The sequence below is a fragment of the Cariama cristata genome, unplaced genomic scaffold, assembly GCF_000690535.1.
Source record: "Cariama cristata isolate BGI_N322 unplaced genomic scaffold, ASM69053v1 scaffold9246, whole genome shotgun sequence".
NCBI lineage: Eukaryota > Metazoa > Chordata > Aves > Cariamiformes > Cariamidae > Cariama > Cariama cristata.
Window position 1 is genome coordinate 22,683 of NW_009622700.1, and position 15,524 is coordinate 38,206.

Below are 15,524 nucleotides of genomic sequence, written 5' to 3' on the forward strand. Positions count from 1 at the left end.
GACAGCAAACCTTAATGAATTATTAGTACCTTTATTGTTTTCTTTGGCCCCTGTGCACTATATTTGTAAAAAAAGTCAGTAAAAAAGAGAACAATTGTAAAAAGCAAATATTTTGTACAAAAATACAAAGTTTTAAAAGCTCTTAAAAGTATATTCCATATTATTGATAGGAGTTGGACTATATATATATATTTATATAAAATCTATATATTCGTGTATCTGTATAATTTTCCTACATTTGGGATTTTAGCAAATGAAACATACTGTTTACACAGTTGCTTTATATGGTTTTCTATATGAGTGGCCAACAGTCTTACTCGGATTGACAGAATGTCTTTTCTCAGAAGACACAAGTTGCTTATGTCTGTGGCTACTGGTTGAGAAGAAAATGTGTAACAGAATTAGTCCAACGGTATTTCCTGATGCTGTGGGTTCAAAGGCCTCGAATAATTGCAGGATGCTGGAAAAGAGTTGCTGCTGAATTCCTTTATGCATTTAAACCAGTTTTCAGTGCTTGCTTTTGTTTTGTTGTGTTTTGTTTTTTTTTTATAATTTCGGTAGGCAATGTTGCTCTCTCCCAGGATTTTTTTTCTTCTTTAAGTAAATATCCATAATATGTAGGTATCTGTAAAGTCACAGCCTATTACACTCCAAATATTTGCCCTACAGTATGGGAGAAAAAAAGAAAAACAAAGAGGAAAAAAAAAATCAGGTAAAGAACCTGTAGAGGTTAAATGCATTTCCAAAAAGAAAACTTAAGAGATCCAAGGTATGTAAAAAATCTAAGTGGACTCATATTCAGATCCTGTAGGTCCTGCAGGATAAATATTTGTAAAACATGAAGTTTTCCTAAAATAACAAATGTATGTAGGAAAACGAGGGCAAATTACATTGTTACTTACACACGGTCCTTCACTCCGGACATCCAAACAGAGCTATACACACACAGCGCTTGTTCAGCACTTTTTTGTTTTGTTTTGTTTTAGGAGGGCTTGTTCAGCACTTTGTTTTGTTTCTGTGGATGGGATGTAATTTTGGCTCTAGCTGACATTTCCGTCTGCCTTCACTGAAATTCAGCCTACAGGTTTGCAACTGGAGTAGTCAGGCACCCTTGGCAAAGCAATGTTTAAACAGGTTGCATGGAGGAGATGATAATGTTTTGGGCAGAGCCCTACCGTGAACACAAATACCACCTATCTCTGTGATGATGGGGCCGGGCTCTAAGCGGCCACGTGAACCACCTGCCCTCTGCCATGGCAGAAATGCCTGTATAACCAGAAAGAGATGCCTTGTGGCAATCACCTGGGTGACTGCTGGGCCACGTTGGCAGTTTATGAGTCCTTCACTCCAACTGCAACAGATGAGTTGCTTGTGGCCTGTGGACCTGGCCTTATAGTCCTGTGGGACATCTCCTGGCAGTGGTGGGAATTTTAAGACCTCCTTAGCAGTCACCAAGTGCCTCCTGTTGCAAAAACTCTCAAAACAGAGTCTTTTTGGTTTTTGAAAGCTGGTCCCTGAGCCATCCTAAGGTGAGCTTTCCCCCTTGTGTGGCCATTGAGTCTGTAAAACCAGCTTCCAGTGTGCCTAGGGTCTGGAGCACGTGGCAAATCATACCTAAATTTTTAGGCATGTTTAAAGTCTACAGGAGATGGTCAGGACGCAAAGCATACCATGGCTACAGCCAGCTTGGAGGCTGCTCTTTCCAAGCGCCATAAATCCAGCATCCGTATCACGCAGAGTACTAGAAAAGTGCATGCTGGGCTGGATCTGAGGAGAAGTACTCCACGTGTGATTCCTCCTCATCCTCAACAAGGCACTGCCACAGCATCTGGCCCAGATCTTCTCCCCTCTAGCTGTGGAAAATTTACTATGGGTCGGGTGAAATAATCAAACCAAGCGCCTTGCTTACCTTTGTCCATGTCTTTTTCACAAATGAAATTGTTAACCTCTTCACAGTAGAAGTCATTCCAGAGCCCAGCATAGATCAACCCAGCACAATCTTCCCCTGGCCCATGCCCGTGGCTCCAGTTATCAGGTTGCCCGGTTTTCCAGTTTCTTTCAACCAAAAAGCAAGAGAGACGATTGCACAACACAGCACACATGACAGTTTTTCACCGCAAGAAATTAACAAAAACATCATGAGATCTGTTCTGAATGGGAAATACACGGTGAAACAAACAATACATGACTCTTGCTGAAAATGGAAACCAGATGTATTACAGCAAAGGGAATCTATTCAGCCTCGCGCTGCCAAAACTCAGAGACCTAAAATTAGACCGATGAACTTTATTTTAGTTTCTGAATGTACATGCACATACAGTGGGAGTGTTCCACGCTCCATGTGCATTGCTCCAAGCCTAAAAAGCCTGCGCATTGTGGTCCTGCCGGCAGATGCGACTGAGGAGAGCCCGCAGGCTCTGCCACCGCTCACTGCAAAGGCGCTCAGCCTTCTGACGGCACCCAGGTGGGCCTCTTGGGAGGAACAGCAAAGATTTATGGACCCATGCTTGGATGGGAAGTGAATTTTTGGACTTACAAGGAATGTACAAAGTATATATAGACGTATCTTTTGAGATCGTTAGCTTTGGTGGTGAAACTTAACGCAGCATGTGAAAAGCCTGAAGCAAGTGTTTCCTCATCCTGTTTTGGAAATGCTTCCAACCTCAGGACTTAAAAGCTCCATTTTCCTGAAGAAACAGGTTGTTGAAGGGAGCTTGTGATTGCTGGCTGATACAGTCCATACTCAGCTGAAAAACACACCTGCCCGACACAGAGCGTCTGACCAGGCACCTGGGAGGACACACAGCTTTCCAGAAGTAATGAATTACTTTGAAAATCAGTAACTGATAGCTCTGAGGTTACGACAGGGAATCTAAAACAGCGGTGTAGTGGAAACCTATTGAAAGCAGTGGCTGAAGTGGGAATCAGTCACAGTGCTGCCCTAAAGAGAAAGAAAGATGAAAACGGGGAGGGAGAAAAAGGGAAAAATATTATGGCTCATCTGAAATGCATCTGACTTTTTCCATGTTTCTCATCAAAATGAGCACCTATGAGATCACAGCTAATCATTTTGTAACATCTGACTGCCTGTAGCCTGTTTTTCTGGAGCACAGCATGCTCAGCTCTATAAACTCTTTAGTCTACTCCTCAGTATTAAAAATTTGGGTGGTTGCAATCTGTTCCATTTAGGACAAATTAGGTGTAGCCCTACGATTCCTGGAGAGCTGCCAGTTCAGTTCTCAGCTGGCCAAAGCGTAGACATCCTCATTTCAGGCATTGTCCTTATGTTTGATGCCTTCCACTTGGATTTGGGCTTTATCTGAAGGTTGGTCATTTTTTTATCAGAACGAGCACTCTATTTATAGATGGTTGTAATGCAAATAGGGAAAACTCAAACCAAGACAGCAAAACTGTCTGTGCTTTCCATCTCAACTTTGTAAAAAAAGTCAGGAGCAAATGCTTTGGCAAGAAACACTGTGCTGTGTAGTTATGTGATTCTTTCATTCAACATTCAGTTTTCTTCCTGGCAGGGAAAGAAAAAACCAGTTCAACAGCACCCTCAGTAACGAATTATTTGCCTTGTGCATGGAGAAGTGAGAGAGAAAAAAACAATTCAACAGCACCCTCAGTAACGAATTATTTAATTGACATCTACAGCCCTCTGGATCCACTGGATAATTTCTAGATGCTGCTTTTAGAAGTGTCAGCAAGAGTGGTAGCATCTGCAGAAAATAAACACCATTGCTTTTTATTTACGTACGTGTAAACTGGTAAAGATCCATCCAGCCATCTCCATTCATTTTCCTTCTCTGAATCCGTTAGTCCAATCCAGAAGCTGCCTTTCCCCAAAATCTGCCTTTTTATCCATTGCTGTGGAAGAAAGGTCTTAGTCCGTAACAAACAAACACAACTGTCTTTAGAGCCAACAAGCTACTCTGGTCTCGTGAGCATCTTTGTTATCAGAATAGGAGGGGCCAGAGAAATTTTTCTAAGCTGAAGATATCTTTCAGGAGTTGGCTTTGTGACCCCTTGCCCACACTAGAATCCATTGCAATGTTTGTATGTGAGGTAGAGAGAGCTAGGCATGAAAATTAGGTTGACATAAAGTTACAGCCAACGTCTTACAGATACAAATTGAAAAAAACCCCAAAAAGTAAGCAGTTGTATCTTGATGTCCCCACTGCTATGTAGCCACCAAATAATTGTGTTGAACAGTAGTAAAAGTATGGCTAGATTTATAGTTAGATTAAAAATATTTTTGGGTCACAGTAGTCTTAGGCTGCATGTATTAAATCAGACAATTTAAAATTAAATTATTTCCATTTACCACTACAAAAAATACACTTTGGATAACATGCAAGGCATAATGGACCCCATCTTTAAAGGTTCAAAATTCCTACAATTCTTGCCAGCCTTTCTGGCTGCTCTGTGCTCACCACCTTCAGGGTCAGCACCAGCTCTGCTCACACTGCCCTTCTGCACATGGAGAAGCTGCTGAGCAGGCAGAGGGTGGACAAACTGCTAACTGGAGTCAATCACTGTGTCTGCTTCACTCCATGAATTCACAGTGCTCTCAGGTTCTCACTTGCCTTGTGGCTTCCACATGTTACTCAAACTCTCTCCTTGAAAAACAGAAAGAGAAGGTAAATTACCTGCTCCTCTTTGTTGTTTATGATAACCAAGCGTGACGCCTTCTCTTCACAGAATAACTTTGCATCTTCAAAAATTTCTCTTTCATTTGAAAAGTAGTAGCACTTTTCTGTATAGTTCTTCCAGTGAGGAGAACAACCTGTGACGTGAATTTTTTGTGTTAAGCCAGTTACTGGTAACTCAACAGGCCAGTGGTAACTTTCTGCATAGGGCCAATAATAAGTGGAGGATCCCATACCCATCTACAGCAGCTGCCACCTAAAATACATATAGTCTGGGAATTTACTTATTCGGATCCTGTGTCTGTGAAATCAAGGCTAAACTGTGTGGTCAAGGGGATTATTTATTATTCGTACTACCACCACCTTTTCTTTCACCATAAACATTAACTTAAATCAGTTTCAGGTCATCAGAAGGAAGACCAACAGGTATGGCTTCACTTAACAGGGATCTTTGTGATAAATCCCAGAGATTTAGTCTTAAGGTAGCAGAGGTTATCTGAACCAGTAACTAAGTGGTGAGCATCCTCCGCTACATACATTTGTATCTCAGTAAAAGACGCATGCGATGTGTTGATAGCTTACCGTTAGCCTCGGGCACTGATGTAGGTTCACTTTGTAGTGCCACTGGCATCCCTGGACCTGGTGGGCCTGGTAGACCAGGTGGGCCCTTTGGACCAGGCAGCCCAGGGATTCCAGGTAGCCCAGGTAGTCCTCGAGGTCCTGGTACCCCTGGCTCTCCCACAGTTCCTTGCAGGCCTTGAAATCCTGGTGGGCCTTGTGGCCCAGGTGGACCATCTTTGCCTTGTGGACCTGGTGGCCCCGGGTCTCCACTTGGTCCAGGGAGACCCGTCTTGCCTGGAGAACCTCTCTGACCTTTGGAGCCAGGCGATCCTCTTGATCCTTTCCCTCCTTTTTCTCCTGGTGGCCCAGCTGGTCCAGGGGGGCCCTTCTCACCTGCAGGTCCTGGTGGTCCAGGCTCTCCTTTCTCTCCTTTTTGTCCTTTGAGGCCAGCGGGGCCAAGAGGACCTTGAGGGCCTCTGTCACCTTTAGGTCCCCTTGGACCAGGAGGGCCTGAAACAACGTAAGCATGCAAAGTGGGGATATGGACAGAAAACAAAACAAAAAGCCCACGTGGGGTCCTTGTTTAACATATCTCAGACCAGCAACACTGGATATTCAGCACTGTGAAGAGGAGGCTGAGGAGAAACCAGCTCCCAGGCAACCAGTGACAGGACAAGAGGGCACAGTCTGAAACTGCGCCAGGGGAAGTTCAGGCTGGAAATGAGGAGGCATTTCTTCACAGAAAGGGTCATTAGGCATTGGAATGGGCTGCCCAGGGAGGTGGTGGAGTCACCATCCCAGGAGGGGTTTAAGAAAAGACTGGACATGCCATGGTCTAGTTGACATGGTGGTGTTAGAGCAAAGGTTGGACTCGATGATCCCAGAGGTCTCTTCCAACCAAACTGATTCTGTGATTCTGTGAAAACCAGGCTAACAGCTACTTTGAGCAGTGCTTGTAAACGTACATCTGCTTCTCAGGTGCTGTATACCATTGCTCTTTCCTCAGCCTTCATGAAATACAGGAACAGAAGAAAATAATCTGATGCACCTTGTCCTGTGAACTGGACAGTGACCCCATGCCCCAGGTGACCAGCTGAGGTGCCAGTCCCTGCAGGACACGCTCCGTGCTGTTGATGCACGCGGTCCCACGTGGTGATGCTCCCGTTGCCTCACTCTGCTATGCTCCCTTTTCCTTCTAGCCCCACCTCTCTGCTCTTAGACTACAGGACTCTTTCTCCTGTAATGACCCTGTTTGCTGCTCTGTCAGTAACGGGTTGTCAAAAAGAGACAATGTGATGGATAGCGAGCTCCCCTCCTCCCTGTCTGGCAACCTACATCATTTAAACTCCTCCAGAGATAAATTCCTAAACTGGAGTCATCTAGGCCTGGTTGCAATGAGAAAGGTTAAGGTTACTGACATGTAATCTTGGCTCTAATTCAGCCTTAATTTATTTGGAGCAACAGCTTTATATTTGTGATTAGCTTTAGGCCTGACTGTTTCACATCAGGTTGGAAATACGAGTGTTCTTTTCATTTGGGATAATACTTGGCTGGGACAAACCTCCTAAACTTGATGCTATTTATTTCTGGAGAAAATAAAATATCCCAGGATTAAAAACTAAGCAAAGTAGGATGTTTTCTGGCAGACTTAACAACTGGCTTAAAGTGAAATAGCAACTTGTTTTTCGGTAAGGGTGGACCTTTCTGGGAATAGTCCAACATATATTTTTTAGCCATTTCCTCCTTAGCAGGGATTGGTTTCTTGAGGTTCCACACCTTCACTAGCTTATTTTAGAAAGTAAATCAAAAGCAGATCCAGTCAGTAGGTCAGTCAGAATAAGATTTTGCTAAGTCAGAACCTTCTTTCATAACATCCCCATTCTAGCTATGTAAAGAAGGCATAGGAAAATTAGTAAGGAAAATTCAAGCTACATTGTCATTTCCAAAATTTAGGAATAGACAATGGAAAACCCCAGGACTCTGTACCAGCATGCACTAACTTCCACAGAACTAAAGAAGTAATGTAAGCAGGAATTTGGCATAGACCATTATAGGCATCATTAGGGAAGCTGCATACCTTGTAGGATAGTGAAGTTCTTGATGAGCTGGCCATGTTTGGAATCTACCAGCTTCATTTCTTCCATGATCACCGACAAATTGGCAACTTCAACATCTAACCTCGACCTCATCAAATCCTGTTGCATCTTGAGAGATGCAGAGTCTAAGCGAATATTGGCTAGTGTGCTGTTCATAAAAATCAGCTCATCTGAATGTTTACTTAAGGTGTCTGTACAAGTTGTCCTGACCTCATTGAGATTGCTAGTCAGTGTCCGTAGATGATGAGCAGTGTAGCTGATGTTGCTAATGATATTAACTATGTCAGTTTCAAAGACCTGGAATCTCTCTTCTAGCTGGTTGAATTTGGCAGAAGTTCTGTTTTCATATTCTTTATGCTGTTCCTGGAGATCCTTTAGATTTTGTTCATTGGCTTGGGCAATTGTGGTGATGTTCTCCATTTGCCCACTGAAGGAGTTGAGTTGATTGTTCATGTCTTCAAGTGTATCATTGTTAGCTTTTGCCAATGCTGAGTTGTTGGCAGCCAAAGTCTGTAAATTTTGTACTTTCTCCTTAAGCCAGTCGGTGTCTTTCCGGGCTTGAAGGACAACCTGCTGCAGACTTTGAAAATCATTCTTGATTCTTAGAATAGCCAAGCTTGTATCTTCCATTGACTTCTGCAGGACACTGATAAGATTTCTTTGCTGTATTTGTGTCAGGTTTAAGTTGTTCAGGTTCATGATGACCACATTATGAGAATGCACTTGGTTTTGCAAGTTTGTTTGGATATTACTTGTGTCTTGTTGAAGATTGTTGATATAGCCGGTATATGCCTGAAGAGTCTTATTGACACTGATGATCATGAAAGAGTTACTATCTAAGGCACTTCTCATTTGGCTCTGCCTATCATCTAATAGATTTCCAGACTCTTGCAGCTTCTCCAGTGTATCTTTGTTTCTGGTAGTTTTCTCTGCAATGTCATGAAGCTGCTGACGAAGAGCCAGAATGTCAGATCTGAAGCTAGACAGTTCAGTGTTAGTATTCATGGCTTTTTGCCCAGCTTGGTCATCTGTTGTACAGGAAAAAAAATTGAAAAGCTTTAGGATGAGTTTTTAAAAACACAGTATAAAAAAACACAGTGTATTTTAAGTACAGTCAGGTGGTGAAAATGTTCTGTCAATAGAACTTCTATGCTATCTTTTTCCAGAAAAAGATACTTTTTTGGAAGTATCCACTTCAGAGTGGATAGTATCACTAGACAGAGAAAAAATCAAAGAGGAATCAATGAAGAGCTTGTGCCTTGCTGAGGAGGACAAAATGGTGATTCTATCATCATATATGGGAAAAACTACCATTAGAAACTGAAGAGTATAAGCAGTCAATTTGAACGGAATTCAAAATATTAAAGAGGTATCAGTAAGTGTATGTTTTGAAGTGACAACTAGATTTTGCTGAAAGCTCAGAAGTAAATTTTAGCTGTTCACATTTTCTTCCTCCTTTTCCTGGCAGGTGGAGTATCTTCGTTGTGATTTAGTGCATATAGCTCAATTTTTTTAAATCTTGGATTTAGTTTTAAAAAGGCTCTAATACCTATTTTTAAACAATCTGGGTTAGAGCCAAAAGCTTTTCCAGCAGGCTACTCCAGATATGACAGGATATGATGTATTTCTGTTTTTCTCTCTAATATATTACTATTGCTTTTAATGACATTTATTTTGCTGTTATTGTTTCCTCATGTTCTGAGTTTGAGGAAGGCAAAACCTTTAATCTTTGAGGAACATCCTGCTCTTGCTTACACTGCCCTACATACTACTTCTGGAAGCTTGTCTGAGTATGATTAAGCTTGTGAGGCTGCACAGCTCATCAGCCAGGACATAGAAACCAAGGAAATAAGCAGTCAACACTCACTTTCAGGGAAGAATCCTTTTCTTGACCTCAATCACTTCCCTCTTCTACATGCAGCCCATATATTTTTGTCCTCATCTAAGGGTGGCTATATTTATGAATTATGCAGTCTGAAGTCCATCATTTCAGATGACTCCAAGAGAGAGCAGGATGGTTTTCATAAACTACAGTGAATACAGCTGCGTATGGAGCCGCCTTCTGGTCTGTTTGAACGAGTCATGATGGTGAACATCAAATGGTGGCTTGTGAGACTTCAGTCTGAAGTGTTTACCAGGTCTTCTGTGGATGGACATCTTCCTGAGCAGAGTTCCTCTCCGTGCACTTGTCTCACTCCAGGATCTTCTCAGCTCTGACTCTCTGTTTACCTCTCGGTTATAGCTCAAATCATATTGTGCTCCTGACACAGCTCTGACAACTGCCAGGTCCACATACAGCTAATCCCTGAGGGCCTGTCTTTCACTCACCCCATGCTGTTATCCTTCTGGCTCTACAGCAGTTCTCTTACCTTGATGCCTCCCATACACATTGCCCCGTAACTTTTTTAACTTCCTTCATGACAAGTCCACTTAAATGGGAACTGCCGGTCCTGAGCATCTCACTAGCCATCCATTCAGCAGCATGTACAAATGTGTGGGCGTGAATGACTCAAAGGTGCTCCATTTTGTGCAATTTTAATCAGCATAATATAATACCCCAAATATAACCCGAAAAGTTGCATGTGCTTTAAGGTGTAACATTTACTTCTGTGTATATGTCAGTAAATCAGTACATGTCCCTGAATTACCCCATGTCTTTGAACTATACGCAGTGTGCAAATACTTCAGAATCCAGCTTTTTTTTAGGGGGAAAAAGTTGTAAAAATTTATGATCAAGGTGCAAGCAAGTCATTTTTCCTAGAAATACACATCTCAATATATGGTTTATGAAGCTAAACAAAATTTATTTCAAGAAGCACATGCATGTATATGTATATTAGTATTTATATAAAAAATAATTTTATAAACTGTAAGTCTATGTATCTATAAATTGATAATAAACAGCTCTGCTTCCTTTCCAGACAATGAAGAAAGGTAGAAATGTATGCTTAGTGAGTAGAATCCTTATCCATGATCTTTTTCCATCTTCCTGCAAATTGAAAACTGTGATAGCACTTGGGAGAACTGAACTCATAACAACCTTGTGTCCTGTATTCCCTCAGATAATTAAGAAACATTTTATGGAAGTAATCAGCTTGCCTCAGACATAAGAGTTTTGAACAGCTGATTATTTGCGCACCCCTTAAAATGGCCTTCAGTTTTGAACTTTAATTGAGAAAACAGCATTAAGATGACCGAGTGACAAATTTTCATTTAATGTAGAATCTCTTGTGCTGTGGAACAGCTTCTGCTCTGTTTGACATCTCTACCTCAGAGAAGGCTCTGTCCTGAGAACAACCTTTAAGTGTCTGTTTATTTTAGTATAAATGATTTCAGAGTGACTTCAGTGGGGACTGTAAATATTGAAGTATACTTAAAATGCTGTCCTAAGTAGAGCTGATCTTAACTATTTTTAAAGGTTTTCCTAAGTACTTGAGAAATTAGAACAGAAGTGCTGTATCTTGTCGTAGCCAGAGATTTTTCAGACAAATTTCCTCCTGCTATCTGGCAGGAGAACACCTCGAAGCCATAACACAAAGGGGCTTTGCTTGTGTGTAGATTACCTAATTTCTTCAGACCACTCTCCACCTCTGTGAGCTTTTCTGTGTATCTTCTGTGGGACGTTTCCAGGCCACCTGTCACATTGTCCATTTTTTCTACAACTAGGGGAAAGAAAACCGTATGTTATGGAAAGAAGAAAAGTGAAATAATGAAAAAAGTCTAGTAAACAATAAAGCAAACAAAAAAAATCCACTGCTACCATCAAACAAAAAAGGAAACCACCTTAAAATTGCCTTGCTTGCCACTGCACTCTGCTGTTGCTCTGTGAAATGTCGGAAGGATGAGCTTTCAGTAAAAATTGCCACCTAGATAGCAAACTTTGGACTGAGATAGCAGTTTGAAGATGCAATTACTAAATGTGTTGGGGATCAACTTTTAAACGTCTTGATAATGGTACAGATCACTGAAAATGGTTCTGCCTCATTAAGATCGAAAGGATGATCATTCAGCAAGTGCAGATTTATGGCTGGTGTGCTCTTTATTTTGTAATGTCTGAGTCATTTTCTTGTCACTGAGGCAATCCGATTATTTGATGGAATTGATATGGAAACGGAAAAAGCAGAGTGAGATCTAAAGAGGCCGGGGTGGCTTCCAGTGGCAAAAATGTGAAATGCTTGCAAGGTTAGAGGCAGCCTCCACCTTCCACACTAAACTTTGTCTAATAGGCTTTGGCACTCAAGCCACAACCAGGGGCAGAAATTTCTTCTCACCATGAGATTATTTAGCCCTTTTGCTACACTGGGAGCAGGATGGATCTGAACCAACCCTGGGAGAGGCTACAGGAGTTATTGTGCCAGGTTCCTCTTTCATACCGAAGAAATAAGGTGCTTCCCGTGTCTTGAGACAATGAAACCAATTCTGTAAACCTGTGCGGGGTGGGGGGTACCACTAACTGTCTGTCTGTGAGATAACCTGCAGCTAGCAAATAACCTCATAGAAGTTGTTGCTATGTAAAGATTTTTTTTTTACTAGAGGTTGAAATTTAGGGGATCTTTTGCTGCTTGTGAGCAAGCACAAGAATCTCAGACCTTTAACGTGTAGTCCACCAAGTGCTCCTTCTTTAGTAACTTTTTTCCTTGTTTTTCTGACTCTGGGTGGCACAGTTACACAGCAGGCTTTTATTGCTTCCCCAAAACCAAGAGGAGCAAAAGCAGACCAAGATTATCTCTGGTGCAACTGCACTGAGGTAAATGGAGTTACAACAGAGAAAAAGTCTCAAGGTTTTCAGAGAGACCAGACACCCTTTGGTGAATTATGTACCTGCTCCTTTCTATACTGCTAACAAGCCAGTAAAACAGAGACTCTACTATGTACGCAAAGATAGAGACAGAGTGTGGCTTTCTGTATTGGAGATGATGGCAGATTGATTGCTAAACACCAGATCCAGGCTACAATAATGGCTTTGCTTTTTCAGGGGGACCATTGCTCAATACCTGCTGCTTTAGAAAGCAGTTTTCCCCCCAAATTACACTAATTTTTCACTGGGTCTTCTGTCCATTAAAGTTACTTCTCAAAATGCTGTATGCCATTTTTCCTAAATGAAAGCAAAGTTGAATCTCTGTTTGTTCCAGGCTGGAGCCCAGATCAGCAAAGGTCCTTCCGTTACTTCTGACACTCCACCGATGCATGTATACACCTATGCATCACATGCAGTGAGCGTGGGGACCACACTTGGCTTTTCCTTCTGGCTAGCTGTAGGCAGCTCCTTCTCCAGTCTGTGGTGTTCTGCTTTGTTTATGGATAGTCACTGTGAAGGACATGGCTCAGTCTGGGCACTTAGGGAGGGTCTCCTGAAAGCATCTGGATTTAAAAAGCAGGCCTACTCCAAGTGTTTCTGATGGACCTGTGCCTTGACTAGCAATGTCGCATCACCTATGGGTCTTGTTTATTCAGATTTAGTGTAATATGCACCTGTTTTCTCCAGTTATGCAATACACTTGGAGTTGGCAAATGAATATATATTATCAGTAACGAAAGGAAAATGTAGTTTCTTGCTTTTGCTTTTCAAATGAATGCCAGTTTGTGCTTCAGATCTGAAGTTTGTGAAACTGAGATTTTACACTGCCCTATAACAACAAGAATGTTTTCTCGGTTTAATGAAATCTAACACTGGAAACTTGGGTTAAAATATTCCCCTGAAGAGTCCAAAGCAAATGAAAATAGTAGAAATCCTACCAATATGTAGTAGCCTGTACTGGCAGTTAGATGAGATTCGATGGACTTAAAGATACAACAGCATACGGTATTTTCATTGCCAAAAGTAAAAAAAAACAACCACCACCTCATACCAAAAAGACTGAAGCTGGTCTGTAGCTATGGACATTCATTCAAAAAATTGTTGAAGCAGGAATTTAATCAGAAGCCTTACTGGTATTGTTGACAATTGGCCATGATATGTGGGGAAGACCGTGCCTGGACTGTGTCTGAAAGATCACTAATGAGCACTGTTAAAAGGTCTTTCAGTCCCCAGCAGCTTGTCTCCTCCAGAAAGTAATAGCTTTTAATTCTAGCGTGTAACTGGATGCCAGACAGCAGCCCTGGATCGAGAGAGCCGACACGAGGCTTAGCTGGAAGATGCTGGTTTAGAGACTCTGGAAAGAGAAGGCTGCTTTCAAATACACAAGGTATTGATTTTTGTCTATTTGATACTAAACTGGTGATGACTTACCCAGCTTAACTGATGCAAAGTGCAGATTTAGCTATATCAGGCAAACCATTTCTTTTATTTTAATTCTGTTTCCCCTCAGAGGGCAAGTCAGTCCTGTCGTGTGAAGTGTAGAGGAGAGAGGCCAGAGCCAAGTTCAAACTACCCAGCTCCAGCAGCAGAAACAGTAGAGATCTCTGCAAACGTGAACTGCAGGGTTAGCTCAAGGCTTCCCAGTGATGCAGGCTACGCTGAATTTTGTCATCCCATAGACAAACCAATGCATATACTTGCTTTACAAGGGGGCAGGATCTTAGCCTCTGTGGTCAAACAAATGGTGGGCCTGGGGGACTTGATCTCCTGCCCAAACTCCTTCCCCAAGCAAGCTGTAGCTCATTTACGTTCTTGCTACTGCCCTGCAAGTGGAAAGGATGAACTGTGGGGAGAGCAAGAAGAGACCTGTGGCCAAAGTAGGTTTTATTGCTCTTGCTGTCAAAAGGGGTCACATGGATGACATCCTATTATTGGGAATGCCTCTCCTTCCCTGGCAGTAGCACCCACCGCCATCTCTGGGTGGAGCCTTCAGTGGTGGGTATGCATGTGGAGCACTCTGAGGAGTGGAAGTCAACCTCTGGGGAGTGCCCTGGGCTTGAACAGCCACTTCCCATCTTCTCCAGAAAAAGGCAAAGGCAAACTGGCCAGACCAGTTGTAATATCCTTTATGACGGCTACTCTGCTGCTCTCAACAGTCTGCTGCTCTCAAAAATGCCCTAAGCTTGCTTTTGGATAGCTTCACCTTAATTCTCAGCTGGGTCAGATCTCTCAACATTGTCATCTCACTTTCTGATAAGGTCACTGTGGAAAATGTGGTAAAGATCCTCCAAAAGAAGCCACAATTTCAAGTAGTTGCTGACCGGAACAGTGAGGACTGTCTGCATCTGAGCCACTATTTCAGAAACAGGGACAAAATGTGCCATCTCACGAGGAGGTGTTGGCCCTAGGTAATGGCAGGCAAGCTATGTCTGGGAGACAGATAAAAGAAGTAGATGAAAGTCATGGTGGGCATTAGTCAAGAAACTTCAAAATACAGACTGATCAGAGAATGAGAACTACCAGAAATTCAAGCTGAGATTCATGCTAACATCCCTCACTGGAGTGAGTTACAGGAAGATCATTCACCCTAAACGGGCTAATCTGACACTGGCTGGTGCTGGAAGAATTATAACTTTGTATTTTGCATTTAATCTAAGGAAGTATCCATAAAAAATTACAAATTGCTTTATTAATGTTTTTAACAATAATTTACTATGTCTTCTCAAAGCAAACTAATAGTAAACTCGGCTCATTATTCCTTCATGACCTTGATGTTTAATTCATGTTTTGGTTTCAGGTTTCTCCAATCTACTATGTAATTTTTACCACCAGTTTGGAGGTTTGTTCTATGTTGACTTTGCCTCCCATTGAGTTATTTTTTTGCCTGCCATATTTAATCCACTGATTAGTAGTTTTAAAGTTTTAAATCATAAAGGATATCTAAATACCATGTAGGAAATGAAAGTTTTAAAAGTAGTTTTGGGCTTTATAAACATAAGTGTGGGAGGCAAATTTAATGGAAACTCAGCTAAGAGACTGAAAGAATCCCTGATGCCAGCAGAATTCCTTCTTTCAGTGTAACATTGCAACAAAAAAGACAAAGCCAAACTCTGTTGCAGAGAGGAGAGTTCAAGAGCTCTATAAAATTTTGAGCTTTGTTCTTCCTTTAAGGCCCAATTCCTTCCCAACGATCAAAAATATTGCAAAAATTCCTTTGAATATGTACCGTCAGCTGGGGTTTTGTCTAATTCATGTTTTCCCTGAAAATTAGAGCTTAGGCACTGTGGAGACGAAGCTCTTAAGCTGCAGGTACAAAGGGTGAAATGAATGCCTGACATATGACCATCTGCCGCTTGGCGTTACAGAAGGGATACCTTGGACTAAACAGGACTTTTCTCCAGCGTATGCCTCTTTCCC

At 42.0% G+C, this 15,524-nt stretch overlaps 1 protein-coding gene across 1 annotated transcript in view; it reads right to left on the reverse strand.

Moving 5' to 3' along the window:
- Positions 1-557: 557 nt before the first annotated feature.
- Positions 558-15,524, reverse strand: part of COLEC12 (collectin sub-family member 12) — a gene marked incomplete at its 5' end in the record, with an annotated part of 16,771 nt that continues 1,804 nt past the window's right edge. The window contains 7 exons of the mRNA XM_009702433.1: positions 558-663; positions 1,910-2,055; positions 3,761-3,870; positions 4,653-4,789; positions 5,235-5,723; positions 7,291-8,337; positions 10,873-10,971. Of these exons, the coding sequence (XP_009700735.1) occupies positions 644-663; positions 1,910-2,055; positions 3,761-3,870; positions 4,653-4,789; positions 5,235-5,723; positions 7,291-8,337; positions 10,873-10,971 (2,048 nt within the window). The remainder of the gene's footprint in view (positions 664-1,909; positions 2,056-3,760; positions 3,871-4,652; positions 4,790-5,234; positions 5,724-7,290; positions 8,338-10,872; positions 10,972-15,524) is intronic.